General features: G+C 35.5%; 1 protein-coding gene across 6 annotated transcripts in view; it reads left to right on the top strand.

Moving 5' to 3' along the window:
• Positions 1 to 16,065, top strand: part of Dll (homeotic protein distal-less) — a 204,664-nt gene that overhangs the window by 71,550 nt on the left and 117,049 nt on the right. For 5 of the 6 annotated variants that reach the window (XM_087361098.1, XM_087361099.1, XM_087361102.1 and 2 more), the window contains exon 4: positions 12,423 to 12,530. The exons of the other annotated variant lie outside the window; for it this stretch is intronic. In XM_087361098.1, coding sequence (XP_087217224.1) covers positions 12,423 to 12,530 — 108 coding nt within the window. The remainder of the gene's footprint in view (positions 1 to 12,422; positions 12,531 to 16,065) is intronic. 6 annotated transcript variants of the gene reach the window in all.

Genomic DNA, 16,065 nt, shown 5'->3' with positions numbered 1-16,065 from the left:
GTGACCCTAAATTAGCCCTCTACGGCCAAAATGCACTGGATATTAGGGACGAGTGGTAAATAGCCTATATCTAGCATTCGATACTGCAATAGACTAAAAAATTGAAGTTTTTTTTAAAGCAGCAGGCAACCCTCATAAAGCGTCATATGACATCTGGTGCTGAATACCAACACGTGGCTTGTTACACTGGTGTGCTTAACAACACGACCAAATTCCCCTACAATCGTATGCAATAAAGGCTTCCAATTTTGTGTTAATGACCGCTGTTCATCAAAGCGAGAAAACGCTGCAGTTCCATGGTTGCAAGGCCTTTGTTGAAAAGTTAATTGTTTCTCAGTTGGTCAAGAGATTTCCTGCTTTAATAGAACTGAATTGTTTACTAACGTGTTTACACAAACCTGGCATTATTACTCTATCATGCGGCTAGCGTTTCCAGTCCACATAATGAACCGTATTTTTCTAAGATCCATCGAAAAGCGATTTCCCTGTCTACATGAAATCTGTCAAGCTCTTTCCTTTCTTCAGGTTTTCCCACTGAATCAAAGCGTTTGTAGATTTTCATCGCGTGGAAAATGTACTTCTCACATCATCCTCCATTTCTACACTTACAAATATATTATATAATTGTTCAGTAATAGTTTAAATCCTCCGACGGTGTGACTTAATCTCTCTTGCGTCCAAATATTATATTTTTCACTATTTTTCAATAGGTGGTCTAGCGGTTAGAACGCTGGCCTTGTAATCCTGGAGTCTCGGGTTCGATTCCCGGCGGTTCCCGAATTTATAACTTGTGTTGGGCAAGGCCGTGGTCTAGGCAACACGGAGTTTTCCTCCGTGGCATCCCAACAATTACTCCATTCACACACAGAAGAAGGCAATGGCAAACTACTTCTGGATCATCTGCCAAGAACGTATATGAACAGGTCCCAGTCCGAGAAAAGGATGGAAGGATCCTGTTCATGTGGACCTGTCGTCAGACAGAACACTAAATAAATAAAATAACCTTGGCCTAAGAGCACAAGTTCGCATGCATGCAAGTAAGAATAAGTTTTTGAAAATCAACTTTTTTTATTTTAATATTTAGATTTTTGTGTGTGTCAGAGGTAGAATAAATATTCCGAATTAAAACGTGTAATAAAAATATAATAACACTTGAAACCTACAGATAAATATGTAATTAACAAGGCACAGACATTTATTTTAAACTCAGTGAGTGATAGAAAACAGACCACAGATTCTGAAAAGAATTAAAAGATACTCTTAGTTCACTAAATGTTTAGTCCTGTGTTCCGTCATTCGGAACTAAGGACCTCCCAGGTAAATTTTCACTAAATTGTGATCTAAAGTTTTCATCTCGGCAAGCGTGAACGTCCTTTCTTCTGGGATGTATCACCGTGTTGTCTCGTAGATACTGCCTGTCGCTTCAGAGGACTTTAGTGCCTCCATCCTCATGATCACACTAACTACGGAGACTGTTAAGCTCCTCTGACCTCTGAAACGTCCATCAATTCGTACCAGAAGACAGCAATCTTTAACTGTTAGCGAATTCTAACCCTGCTTTATAATCGTTAATGTTGACCTGAAAAAGCTACCCATCGTTTTCCGAAGTTACATCAGATAAATACACGAACAGTATCCCTAGTCGTGAATAATATGAGGCTACAATAATTAAATCTCTAAACCGAAATGCTAATTACCACCCACATCTTCTATAATCTTTAACTATTTATTTTGTTTTTATGTGTTTCGTAAGATTTTCACTGTAAACAGCGATTATTTCCTTAAACAGCGTTAACTATCTGATCTTTGTAATGGTGAAATGTGGTGTTTTCTTCGCGGTACGGCCTGAACTCTTAAAAGTTATTTAGACAAGCTTCGACATTAAAGGGTTAATAGATAATATATAGACATTATTAAGGTGGGAAGCAGCTATGACGACATTGAATTTAATATCTTGTCATTTGCCTGGGCGAGACATGAATTTGGGAAGTCTTTAGCAGTTTCAGTAGCTTATGTCAGTAATAAATGAGTATCGAGTAGCGTACGGAGACCACGAGCCTTGTACCGGGGAGTCGTTCTGGAGTGGCCCCGCGATCGCCGACGAGTTCTACCGTCTGAGGGCCGGACTTACAGACTGGAGACCGCAGTCACGGAAGACGTCGTCGTCTGGTATTCCCAGCAGATCTAACAGTTGCGTTGATTTATGTGAAATGTCTGTGGAACTTTCAACAGGGTATTGGCTTGCGTGATACCCATTATTCGACTATTCACAGTTATCTTTTAAAATGTCAAAACACAATTTGTAGAATTCCCATAGTCCAATTTATAATTGTCTTAATACACTTTATATTGTTTAGTAATTAAAGACAAAATATTTCATGTCTACTCATTATTGATCAGGCTATAAAATGGGGCGTTTCATTTACACACAAAAACAAGGTAAAATGGTCAGTAAATGAGAGTTTTAGTGTCGGAAGTTTAAAGTATAGCTTAGTGTTTTTCTCATTTGAAAATATCTCTCTCCGTTCACCGTAAATTAACGGAAATTTTCGAGTAACAGGGGGACGAATTTGGAAAGGCGGGAAGTAGCGTGTTGCAAGAATATTCTGAGCAGTAGACAACTTCGGTTAGATAAAATATACCCGTCGTTAAATTAGAAGGTCATCTTTTTTTAAGCAAAATTTCCCTTTTGACCTTTCTTTGTTTTCATTGTCGTATGCACGAAACTTAGTACACATTAAACATATCTGTTACACAGACATGGCCAGACAATTATATATATATATATCACATTTCCTATCTTAAAATATTTTCAACGTAAGTTTAATTGTAAGACTGTCCAGTTTTAAATTTGAAATATTTTTTTGAACTAAATACTCTAAAATAGGCACCTAAAGGAAATTCTGTCGGAATGGTAGTTAGTACGTGTCTTTCAGTCGTCACAGCCGTAAGTGGAAAATTTAAAAATAATTTGTGCACTCACGATTTTGTAGTGGCTATAGATCGAGGATATTTTAATTTTTTGGGATCATAATCAATGTGACTGTTCATGTGTGTTGTTGATAGTGTACTTTGAACTGGATCGCTTATACTTTAATAAAATAAAACAAGGTAAATTGTTTTGAAATTCTGGTTGAAATTTTCGTTACTGGAATGTTAACTTAAAGATAACTTAGAGCTTTACGTGTGGACAGTACAAATCCAAATTTCTGTAAAAGTTGTCCAAATACGTAACTATTTCCGGTGACCCATCGTTATTTAAAAATTCTGTAATTACTCAACGAGCCAACAAATTACCTAATTATATTTTACCTTCATGTCCATCGCGAAAGCAAGGAGCGTCCTCGGCCTCCGGACAAGAGGGTGTTGATACGGATTGATAATGGATGATAGCACACAAGATATGGTCTTCCAACATGAAAACCGAAGACCACTTACCGTAAAACAATGAATAAGCCTATCTTAAGCACAAAAGAATTTTATAATTGCAGTTATGACACGAAGGGTAAAAGCTGTCGTAGCTTAATATTCGGCACCCACATCTGTACAGAGCTGGAGTTAGGATGAAAGGAGCTGTCCCCCCTCCCAATGTCTGCCCTCATTTGAGATTTATCTCAAGCATACGACCATGACCCTGCTTACTTTATTCTACTAGTCCCATGGGACGACCTCTCTTCCAATACAGAGAAATAATCGAACCTAATTCTTTGAGCCTCGTTCTGTGAGGAAGGAACAGGGCTGAACTTTGAACTCTGTGGAAAAAAATACTTTTTTGAGATTTTCTCGCCTGATGTTTTAACGCCTTTATGAATCCATCCGCTTCCCAGCATCGCCACTCGAGCCCCGAAAAGTTGCTATGATTCTCCGAAAAGTTGATGTCTACATACGAGTCTATTCTACTGCAAAACATAGAAAAACAACGTCATGAAACAGTGTTTTTATCACGTTTTTGTGTAATAAAGAAGGGTATAATACGAACAGTTCATCCAAAATTGGTAGGCTAGTTATTCTGATAACCCAAGCAGAAAACTTACAAACGTAGGGCAATGGAAGTTGTGGAGATGACATATTATTTTTTGATTAAGATTAAAGGAGAAAAGATTACGGAAGCAAATTTGTTCGTCACTGAGCCAGAAGGTTGCAGCACTAGGCTGCGGACGTTGGTTCTTATTCCTAAACCAGTTTGTGACACTTTTGTGAAAATTTAAATGCGTCATTATTTTTGTTAGGAAGGATTGATCCTGTTTTCATCAAGGCTATAAATTTTATCAGTAGACTAACGTAAATTTCACCATTATGTGGTACAGAAAGTTCTAAATCAAAGCTTTTACTTGATTGTAAAAAAAAAAAAAGGTATCGACACGCGATAAAATTGTCAACCACAAAATTATGAAAATTTGTAATTCAATAAATAAAATAATATTGAAACTAAACATCTTGTTTACAGTCTGTACGTGACTGAGTCCTAATTGCTTAAATTTCCTTAAAAATTTGAAATATATAAACTGATAGTTGCTCGGCTGGTTAAAAGATCTGGTGGTTTACGGCTGGTTCCACAGGAGTCTGTCACTGGACCATATCTTGGACAGGATGAATTCAGTCCGCGTTTACAAGGTGAAAAACCGACGACTGAGAACGAACTTACGTAGTGACTGAGTGGACCTAATGCATGCAGCACATGACAGTAATAGGCAGTTGCGTTTTCCGTGTTTCAACTTTGAGGTTATGGACTGTTTTCACGTGACCAAAGCCAGGGACCAATAGGGACTGTTCAAATGCGACAATAAATTCTTCGGATTTTATAAAAGACGGGCGAAGCCTTGACTGCCTGTGCAACCATCAACTTCGACTTATTTATAATCGTGGCCATGTGTATTTTTCTAGTTAACGATGTTTTTATATTTAAAGTTTAAAACAGATGTATAAATGAAAAACTTGCATTGTAATATAAAGTAGTTTTAAAGGAAAAACCTGAAGATGATGCTACGCATCGAAACATGTAGTAAATGAAGGCGCAGTATTGTAACATCGTAGTAACGATGAATAGCGCAAATTTTAAATTTTAAATTTTAACATCTGTAAATAAAGTTTGTGTATAGACCTGAATTATATTATATATTTTAATGATGTTTTTATGTTATAGGCAAATGAGGAAAAAATTTTCAAAGCTGATTTACTTTATCGTCTCTTCTAACAATTTTGAACCAATTGTGCATCTTTGGGCGGAAAATATTCAAAATCAAAATTTCCTCTTCTACCGTGAAACAAAAACATTACTACACATAACATTTTTTCACGTCCCACCATAAGCAGGGACTTCATATTCACTCTCCCGCAGTACTTTCTTAATATTTAGTTGTAAAGTCGTGGGTGTGCCTCGAGTAGACCGCGTTTATTAAAGCTGATTAGTCTGCAGTTGTAATATTTCTTTACTCGAACAACCTGGAACATTTTGGAAACAGTTCGATGTTTGCGAACCACAGTTTGATAACTGTTGAGGGTAAGCTGTCTTCTCAGATAATTATTTAAGTATTTAGAATTAAAAATGTTTCTGCTAAGATCATACTGTGACTACAAATGTGTGCGCCTGTACTCCGGTGAGGAGTACAAGGGTTTTCGAATGCATCGTTTAAGATTTAACTCTGTATCTTTATATTATACATCGTGTCTTAATATTAATGCACAGCAGATAGAGACTTGTCGATTATATATTTAACCAGGAAGTTTGGTAGGTCCAGAACTGTAGCCAGAAAGACATAAACAATAGAAATGAAATTGCCGTCTTTTGGGATATTGCTGTTTGTGGAGTGGGAGAAATGTATTAATGTTTTCGAGGTACTTGCTGCCTCCATGATCGGGATTATGATGTCATCGACCTGTTTATGGAGGTAATAAGGATCTCTAAAGCGTCGGTAAACTTCTAACAGAATGCATTGTGCAGTAACCCAGATGACAGCGTTTTTCATATTCAACGCCATAGAAACATGAAATTTCATGGATATTGCATTGCCCTATGCGTTAAAGTTCTATCAAAAATATTTCAAAAAATTTTTGTGGGGGTATAAGATCTATATATTTTTGATGTTGGCTTTTTTTATTGATTTTAAAGATTTTAATATTGGTTTAAATATGTTAAGGATTACGAAAAATAAATACGGAACGTGAATCTTTCACGAAACATTTAGTGTTGACTTACAAGGATCCTGTATCAAAAGCTATGGATATTCCTTACGTTTGATTTCAAAATTCTCACGGAGGTGAGTTTTAAGATGGATATCTTCTGCTTTGTAGCGCCGTGATGTCTGGTGGAAATGTACTGACGATTTAGAAGTGCTTTATGTTTCCATAAACGCCTCTGAAACACCGGTAAACTTCTACCAGACTACATACTGCAAAGAAAGCTCACAATTTTTTTTTTATTGAGAAAAGGTTGATTTATTATTACAAAACCAGGAGCTCTGATGTGGTTTATAAGGGAACCAGAAAAGTAACTTAAACTAATTCTTATAACTTCTTTGTCAAGTTCTTTCGAAAGTGGTCTTTCATTTTTCGAATTATTAGAATTTTAGGTAGAAAAACTTTTAATTGTACATAATGTTACCAATTTAATGCAGAAAAGTCACGTTTAATTTACTGTCATGTACAGAATCTTGACTTGTTTTGAATTTTAAATCGAGGATTATCTCTCTAGAACGAAAGTAACATGAAAAACTATAGATTCAAATTAAAGAAAGCTGTTTTGTTCCTGTGAATTTTTGACTTTGGTGCTATATCCTGACGTTAAGGTTCCAAGTCAGGCGACTTAACGGTAAATCGAATTCACCCGAGAATGTTAAAGGAGTAACATTTATCTAAACGACCAGCCAATCAAAAAATGTCTGCAACTGCAAAATATAATTTTATTTACTTGTGTAAGTCAACAGATGACACCATGTTGGAAAGGTTGGTTGTATTGTTTAACGACATCAGTGCCTCTCTTATAAAAAAAGGAATGTATTATGCTTTTTATTTCATTTGTATGATAGTAAATTATAAAAGCACTGGCCTAATTATAAGTGGTTTAGCAGATAAAGTGGCTTCTTGTATAAGCTAATTGCCACCCTGATGTCTTATGAGTGTTTTGTTTAGTTAATCGCTCTTCACTTTGTACTGCAGAAACACCCGAAACGCTTTGTTAGACTAAAGTAGCATAACTCTGTGGAGCATAGTACTTCTGAGGAGAAGCTAATAGTCTTTAGGCTAATTGAGAAATTCTGCGGCTTTTATAGAACAAAAAATCTATCATCCTACCACGAAAACAATAAAGGAGCCTAACTTGATTAGATGAATGCAGTCCATACCTTTAAAATCTATTTTAAATACATTTTAATATCATCCTCCCATGTATTCCCAAGTCTTCCAAGTGACCACTTTCTTCAGATTTTTCGATTAAAATTTCTTTTACGAATTTCTCATTTTTTTCACTGAATGCTATGTGCCTAGATCTTCTTGTATGATTTGAGGTTTTCACAGCAGTGAATATGAAGATTTCTGTCTTCTGAGTTGTTACGCTGCGATAAATCGCCCTGATGACGGAGGAAGTATTACCTCCGAAACGTTGGTAAACATCAACCAGACTGCACAGCGCAACAACCCAGAAGACAGAAATCTTCATCGCCCTGATGATGGAGGCAGTATGACCTCTGAAACGTTGGTTAACATTGACCAGACTACACAGCGCAAGAACCCAGAAGACAGAAATCTTTATACTCTGATGACGGAGGCAGTATGACCTCTGAAACGTTGGTAAACGTCGACCAGACTACACAGCGCAACAACCCAGGAGACAGAAATCTTCATCGCCCTGATGATGGAGGCAGTATGACCTCTGAAACGTTGGTTAACATTGACCAGACTACACAGCGCAAGAACCCAGAAGACAGAAATCTTTATACTCACCGCCCTGATGATGGAGGCAGTATGGCCTCCGAAACATTGGTTAACATCGACCAGACTACACAGCGCAACAACCCCGAAGACAGAAATCTTCATACTCATCGCCCTGATGACGGAGGCGGTATGACCTCTGAAACGTTGGTTAACATCGACCAGACTACACAGCGCAACAACCCAGAAGACAGAAATCTTCATACTCTGATGACGGAGGCAGTATGACCTCTGAAACGTTGGTAAACGTCGACCAGACTACACAGCGCAACAACCCAGAAGACAGAAATCTTCATCGCCCTGATGATGGAGGCAGTATGACCTCTGAAACGTTGGTTAACATTGACCAGACTACACAGCGCAAGAACCCAGAAGACAGAAATCTTTATACTCATCGCCCTGATGACGGAGGCAGTATGACCTCTGAAACGTCGGTAAACTTCGACCAGACTACACAGCGCAACAACCCAGAAGACAGAAATCTTCATACTCACCGCCCTGATGATGGAGGCAGTATGGCCTCCGAAACATTGGTTAACATCGACCAGACTACACAGCGCAACAACCCAGAAGACAGAAATCTTCATAGATCCATGAGGTTCTTATCATTTATTGACAGTGACAAGAGATACGGACCGAAACTTCTCTTTAATGTAACAAAGGTGATCTAAGGAGGTCATCTACTTTTATTTGCTTACGATAAAGATGGCGGTTTAATTCAAGATTTAACAGTTCACGCATCCGAAATGTTGTTGAAAAGTAAGCCCCGTTACATTAGTATTATGATTACGTTAATTTTTTGGTAGAGCTTACGCAAAAAGTACTCTTAAAACCCAGCCTAATAGGGAATACTACAACAGCTGATTGATGTACGGCCTCAGTCTCCATATTGAATAAAGTATCTGATACCTTTTATCAGCATAAGCCAGTGATGTCTTCCTTTTCTACGTTTATCTATTTTCTGTAGACCATAAGAAACAACATCTCATATATTTTATAGACAAATCTTTTGAAAAGTTTGCTCTAAGTTTTATGATCTTTCAATCAAAAGCTTATAAGGGACGTTTGATTTAAAGATGAGAACGTGTTCAGTTAGTATGAAAAGTTTCCTTGACAGTAAAATTGATCACGTATTGTTTTCACTGCTCCAAGTGATTCAACAAATGTCAGAACCTTTAAGCTGGCATCTGATTTCTCTTTTATGGTATTCTCGACCTGTCTCTCTGTAAGACTTTTGACTTCCCATAGTTTCCTATGGACAATGTACAATGTAAGATAGTGTAGTTGCGTCATATTGTGATTTATTAAATTAAAATTAAATTATTTGGTTATTCCGTCAAATCACAATGTATTTAAAATAAGATAATTAAAATAATTAAAATATCATTCTGTGTTCCATATCGAATAATCGATTTTCAATTGGAACAGTTACAACATGTTTCGGTTTTATTAAACCATCATCAGGTGTAAAATTATATTAAATTTAAAATTTAAAATTTAAAATTATATTAAATTTAAAATTTAAAATTTAAAATTATATTAAATTTAAAATTTAAAATTCAAAATTATATTAATTTTAAAATTTAAAATTTAAAATTATATTAAATTTATAATTTAAAATTTAAAATTATATTAATTTATAATTTAAAATTTAAAATTTTACACCTGATGATGGTTTAATAAAACCAAAACATGTTGTAACTGTTCCAATTGAAAATCGATTATTCGATATGGAACACAGAATGATATTTTAATTATTTTAATTATCTTATTTTAAATACATTGTGATTTGACGGAATAACCAAATAATTTAATGTACAATGTAGTTACCTAGGAACATCTAAAACACTTATCTTCATTTGTTACTTAAACATATTATATTTTAATTTTGTGATTACTGTGGGTAATTTAAAGAAACAACCTGAGACATGTTTTACCAAAACCTTACGTTGTTAATATTCTGGACTGTAATGCTGTGAACCGTTTGGTAAATAACAACGCTTCAGAGGAACATAGGCTACTGCCTCCATCTTCATGGTTGAAAATGACAGCGCAGTCCTATGTTCCTGCGAAGAAATGGTTCACATGTCATTGCAACCCAGAAGATCGACACAGACATCTTCACTGCCGTGAAAACTTTAACATTTTATATATTTTAGAGTCCTTCTAGTAATAACTAATATGGCGGCCGTGTAAGACCTTCCAAAGGCGAAAGCGATACTAGCGCCATTGAATGTAATAATAAATATTTGCGACAAGTTTGTGAACTTTATAGTGTATGTGAAGAATTTAAACTGCTAAAACAAAAGACCTAAATGTATCTGGATTGATGGTTGTAACTGATAAAAAATGGAGACAGGAAAGTGAAATTTTGTATTGATGCAGATTATAGATCAAAAGCATACTTAGAGCCACAAATTGTATGTATTTTTTACATGTTAACGGTTACAAACATGGTGACGACGCGAAACTTTAAGGCTGTGTCTGGAAAACCGAAGATGTTATCGGTATAGGAAATTACGAACCGAAATACGTTGTAAAATTTTATAACTATTATATGTAGGCCCAGTTTATGTTAGAATGCTTGCCTCAGTATGCTGGCTTGCATGTAAACATAAGTAGGGTCTCTCTATAGCAGGTGTTCTGAATCTTTTTACCGACGTAGAATGAGGGTCACGATACGAAATTTGTGTCAGGAAAAAAATCGCTTAATAACCAACCTGATAAACATCGATATTCTTAGTGAGAATTTGATTTTAGCACCTATAGGTTCAATATAAACCTGACTTTAAACTAATCGAAAATGTAAATTTACAAAATTATCTGGAAGAAAGATTTGAGAAATATTTACAAATATCTGAAACTCCGGTCATTCTTTAACTTCATTAATATGCCTGTATAGTATATATATTGAAATAAAAATGGCAATATTTATGGTATTTATTAAATCCGAAACTATATATTTCTTTTAAAGACATGAACGTTAAATACAAAATTTTAATTAAAATATTCTAACAGGGGAACGTAATATGTGTGTACTCCACCACATGGGCATACATTACTGATTCTCGTTGTCATGTGATTAGCGAACTAGATTGTTACTTTGGTTTATGAAACAGTCTGAGAATCTAACTCACCTCATTGACAATTTATTTTAAAACTTAAGTTTGTTTTAAGTCACCGTGCAAGTTTACTTAGGCACTGTTTTCTGTGCATAGGGTCACATGTACTTTACTGACACAAAGTTCACAGTAGTTTTTTTTCCCCAACTGTTCTGTACAAACCTCATTATAAAAAATGAATAAACCACTTAAATATTTCAGTGTTCACGATAAAATTTTGTACCAGGATGCATGTCATAGGCCTATTGATTTAAACAAGGGAAGTCGAGTATTTTTAAAGGAAAACTAGAGAGTACACGACACAAAAAAGGTGAAAGACATCTATAGATAGAGAAGTTCTGAAAGACTCCGAGCCAAATTTTAGCCCATTGATTGCTGGTCTTGATTTAAAGAACACCCTTTATGTGAGTATATTTCTATGGTGATATGAGCCTGAGAGTTATTTATTTCATTGATTAACTAAAACCTGAAATCCAGGCCAGAACAACCAGTGTTTAATAGCGAAATATCTCGTGATTAGCATGACACTGGTTAACATTAGAATGAATAAAAGGAGAGAAGACTTTGTTGATCTGATAAGAGCTTATTAAATATATTAATGACATGCAGATTTTTCTCTCAACTATTATTCTAACTTTCTGTTTATGTTATTAGTATTTATGTCAAGTTAATTCGTTAAGAGCTTTCCAGAGTGAGACTAGGTACTAAAGAGCTGCAGGGAACTGAACCATGGTCCTCGAACAAATAGTTAATATATTTTTTAACTAAACTAACATAGATATATTTTTTTAAAATTTAGCAATTGATCAGAACAAATTAGTCGAACTATATTCATACTTCTGATCAAGTCCAATCGACTTCACAACAAATGTGAGCCAATTATAAATTAAAGTACAGAAATTCTGGCACAGATTTGAATGAATTATATAAAATAATCTCAATTAATTTACCTTCTCTGCATATTTCGTTTTATTTACCCACGTGCTTAGTACTAACGTATATATTTATTTATGATGTTTGTTTATTCATTTATTCTATTTAGGAATTAGTTTTTGACCTCTGAAATCGATTCAAGACACTTAATTTTACTGTTAAACTGCACTGAATGAGGCTAAAGGTTAGTTGAGGAGAAGCTCTGAATAAATTTCCACCACTGATTTACACTTAAGCGTCCTGAAGACAGGTTTGTTTTTCAATTGCACCTAACTCATTAAGGTACTTATTTAAGCTTTCCTGCAGCATAAAAAGTTGAAACACCCAGCTGCAGACTCCAAATGCACCTCACAGTTTTTACTTTACAAACGCTTAATTTGCAAATGAAATCAGCTGTGTTTCGGTGTCTCGATATTTGAAACATGGGTACTCTTTCGGCAGATTGGGAAGGGGATGATTCACGGCGTTTCAAAGACAAGAGCGCGCTGTACAGCCATCCCATTAGCTACACTGCCCTCAGGTGGAATGAACTAAGTGTCTCCAACGCAAGTAAGTAGACATAATTTGTGTTTGTTGAAATGTCATGTCGACAGACACCTTCACGATGTTAACGTCCAATTTACAACTTTACCAATTTATTTAAACAATGCATTTTTAAATAAATATTAACTCTCGGTTCAAGGTATCGTTTTGTTCGTTCTAAACTGCATGATGGGCTCCAGACAAAGACTTCTCGATCGACTTATCAGTAATTTTGAAGCTGACTTTGTCGTTTCAGAGATGCTGCCTGGCTCCATCAGGGCGATCGCTCTAATTATGGAGGCAGCAGTCATCTCTGAAACGTCGGTAAACTTCTTTCCCGGGCTTGACGGCGAAGAGATCCAAACGACACTTATAGTTTTTCTGTGAAATGTTGTTAGCCGTATTCCTGTCCTAGTCGTTTCAGGACCACCCCTTGTCGGTTGTCCACGGCTTCGTATTCCAATATATTTGCAGTATTTCCGTATATATGGAGGCTGTCTCCTTTATATGAAGATTCAGGACCCGCAGTGCGGAAGTGACAAGATATCTTCTTAATGTAGATGATCTGGAAGATCATGAGAGAAAATAATTACAGAAATCGTCAGACCGAGTCGATTTCATTTGGGAATATATTCCTAAAGTACGCAAGTCTATTTGTTTGGAACCAAACGCACATTCGGTGTGATAACGAAAAGGGTATTGAGTTCAGAAACTTAATTTGAGTAATGTAGAGATTAAGGTAGCTGCTTGAAATATAAAATGGTAAGATTTTTTAAGGAATCCCATTATAACTGGCTTTTAAATATACCTCGAATATGTTTTATACGTGAAGTAGGATCGTTGGATACTAGTCAGAGTTACTCATGATAAAATCAAACTTCATAAACGTCACAATATTTGATGTTTTTCAATCGGTTCGCTCTACCCACTAATTGTTCTCAATTTCCTCACTGCTAATTAAATACCCCCTCAGTCCTTATTTACGTGCGCTACAGTGCGTAACTCCCTTGAAGAACTTGACATCATATTCGTTGAAATACGCGCAGTCGATTTATACCTAAGCTATCCTGAAACAAAATTTGATTCAAAATTTAGTGTAGAATAGGGACCCGATTATCCGTCCGTCCTGAACGGTCGGATAATACAGAAATGATGGATAGTACGTGAATGTCGGATAATACCAAATTTTACAACTCAGTTTACGATATTATTAAATTACGAAGAAATTACGCTATTAAGACACAAACAAAATATTTATAAAATAAAGAGAAATATTAGCAAATTTTCCAGTTAGTAGATCCATTATTGATTCTGAATGATAAATAATTGTTATCTATTTCAAATTCTCGACTCGACTGCACTGCAAGATTTTAAAAACTACGCGAGTCTCTGTTGTAATGCAACTGTCAGATATATGACATTTTCTGTCTTAGTGCACAAAAATCAGTATACTGAGTCTGCGGATGAATAGGACAAGATATAATAAAATAATTTGGTAATGCCTTTACTACGTATCGGCAGTGAAGACGTTGCTTCGATACGAAACTTAACACTGGAAGAGCCCTTAAACACGATAAAAATTTGCCCACAAACACAGAAGCCAATATTTTCGCTATAAATTTTATAGGTATATATTTAAGGCATATAAATATTACATAATCATAAAGGCCCGTATATTTGTATTGTAGGCTGACCCGCCCTAACTCGTGTGCCGTACACTCAGTTCCAAAACTCTGGAAACAGTAGGAAGTTGTTTTGTTACTAAGCGTAGTAGGTCTACTGAGTCTGTAGGTTTAACAGTCTGTCTCCATCGGTGTTAGAAGGAGGGATATGTTTCGGTCGCATTGGACCATCTTCAGGTCCTAAATATAATTATGAAATCTGATAGCTGGGTATTTGTGCAGTGTAGTCATAATAAGAAACTCGAAGTTGACGACATTGTGTATCGAGGATACCATTTCCGTGAGGAAATGGTGAAAATATTTGAACGAAAACAACTTCGATGCTTAGAGAAGTGGTTCTTATCCAACTTCTTTATCTTTCGAGTTTCACCTCGGTCTACCCCTTTTACAAGACTTTTTTCTGTTCTTTGTGTTTTATAAAACTATTTATATCGATTTATTAATTGTATTTATTAAAACGTGCGAGCCTAATACTTAATTTTCATTTGTAGCATTACACTGTGTTACGAAACACAAACGACTGGAGTAACTGTCTTAGAAACTTATTAGAATCTGAAAGAATGGATATACAAAGTGTTGCTAGTAACATGACGTACATTGGCTTATCATCATATCCCATGTTAAATTCTGTGATTAAATATCTGACAGCATTAAAATTGTACCATAGTAACGAGTACACTTTAGGAATGAATTATTTTTGTTATTATCGTGAAGGCAATGATTATGATTCGAATATTCTAAGGGTGTACAAAGTTATGAAGCGTTTGAAACGATATAGCCACAAATAAGTCGTTTGTCCCCAAAGGCGTATTCTGGTCTATCGTCTTAAAATCGGTTACGGCCACTTCCCGAACTTTGCCATCCGTAATTTCATCAGGCACTGAGTGCACTAGGTACTTCATACTAAGCCACTGACTTACCGTGCTGTAACCGGGACCAAAGAGTGCGTTTCGCCTACGTTTATAGTATGCATATACTATGTAAACCAAAAACATTACCGACGTAGGGAGTAAAACAGAAAACTACGAAGTACTACCATTTGGAAATAATTTTTGTCGTATGGGTAGTTTAATCTGCCTTATCCGCTACTCTTCCCAAACCTCTCATTTCCATGATCACTGCTGGAACGGGCGTAGAACGCACAGATTTTCCCCAGATAAAGTACAAGTTTCATGATGCCTGGGTCGTTTGTTGGTGTCTGCACTCCATTGCAGTAATCTTGGCTTCTCTAGATGCGGAGTGATACAAATATTCACGAATCGAAGAACATTCTGCATATAATGCGAGTGCAACAGGAAAATGTTATTTTTCATGGTAGTACTTAGCAGAACATGTTATAATCTGCTTCCGTCATTCACGGCTATCAACCAGGATTTATGAACATAAATTTATGTAGTATGTATGTTTCTGTGATTAAATTAAATGCACAAAGTACTTTGTTGTTCCATAAGAACAAGATAATTCTAACGCAATTTTGTATTAACTATATCGGTCAGACTTGTTACTCATATGTTATTTCCGTAACAAAGGGTTCAAGAGTAATTCTTAGGATTTTGTTTAATTATTTGAAGAAAAAAAAACAGCTTTAAATTTCTACAATACAATTTTATTGTCTTTAAATTGTATAGGACGATCCAAATGTCTCTGAATCACCCTGTATGAGTAATTCTTAGGATTTTGTTTAATTATTTAAAAAAAACAGCTTTAAATTTCTACAATACAATTTTATTGTCTTTAAATTGTATACGACGATCCAAATGTCTCTGAATCACCCTGTATGAGTAATTCTTAGGATTTTGTTTAATTATTTGAAGAAAAAAAACCAGCTTTAAATTTCTACAATATAATTTTATTGTCTTTAAATTGTATACGACGATCCA

Source organism: Zootermopsis nevadensis, unplaced genomic scaffold, assembly GCF_977971745.1.
Source record: "Zootermopsis nevadensis isolate Lab colony 2312 unplaced genomic scaffold, Znev_1.0 Znev_ptg000050l, whole genome shotgun sequence".
Classification (NCBI taxonomy): domain Eukaryota; kingdom Metazoa; phylum Arthropoda; class Insecta; order Blattodea; family Termopsidae; genus Zootermopsis; species Zootermopsis nevadensis.
Note: the sequence above shows the minus strand (reverse complement) of the source record. Positions and strands in the feature narration are given on the sequence as shown.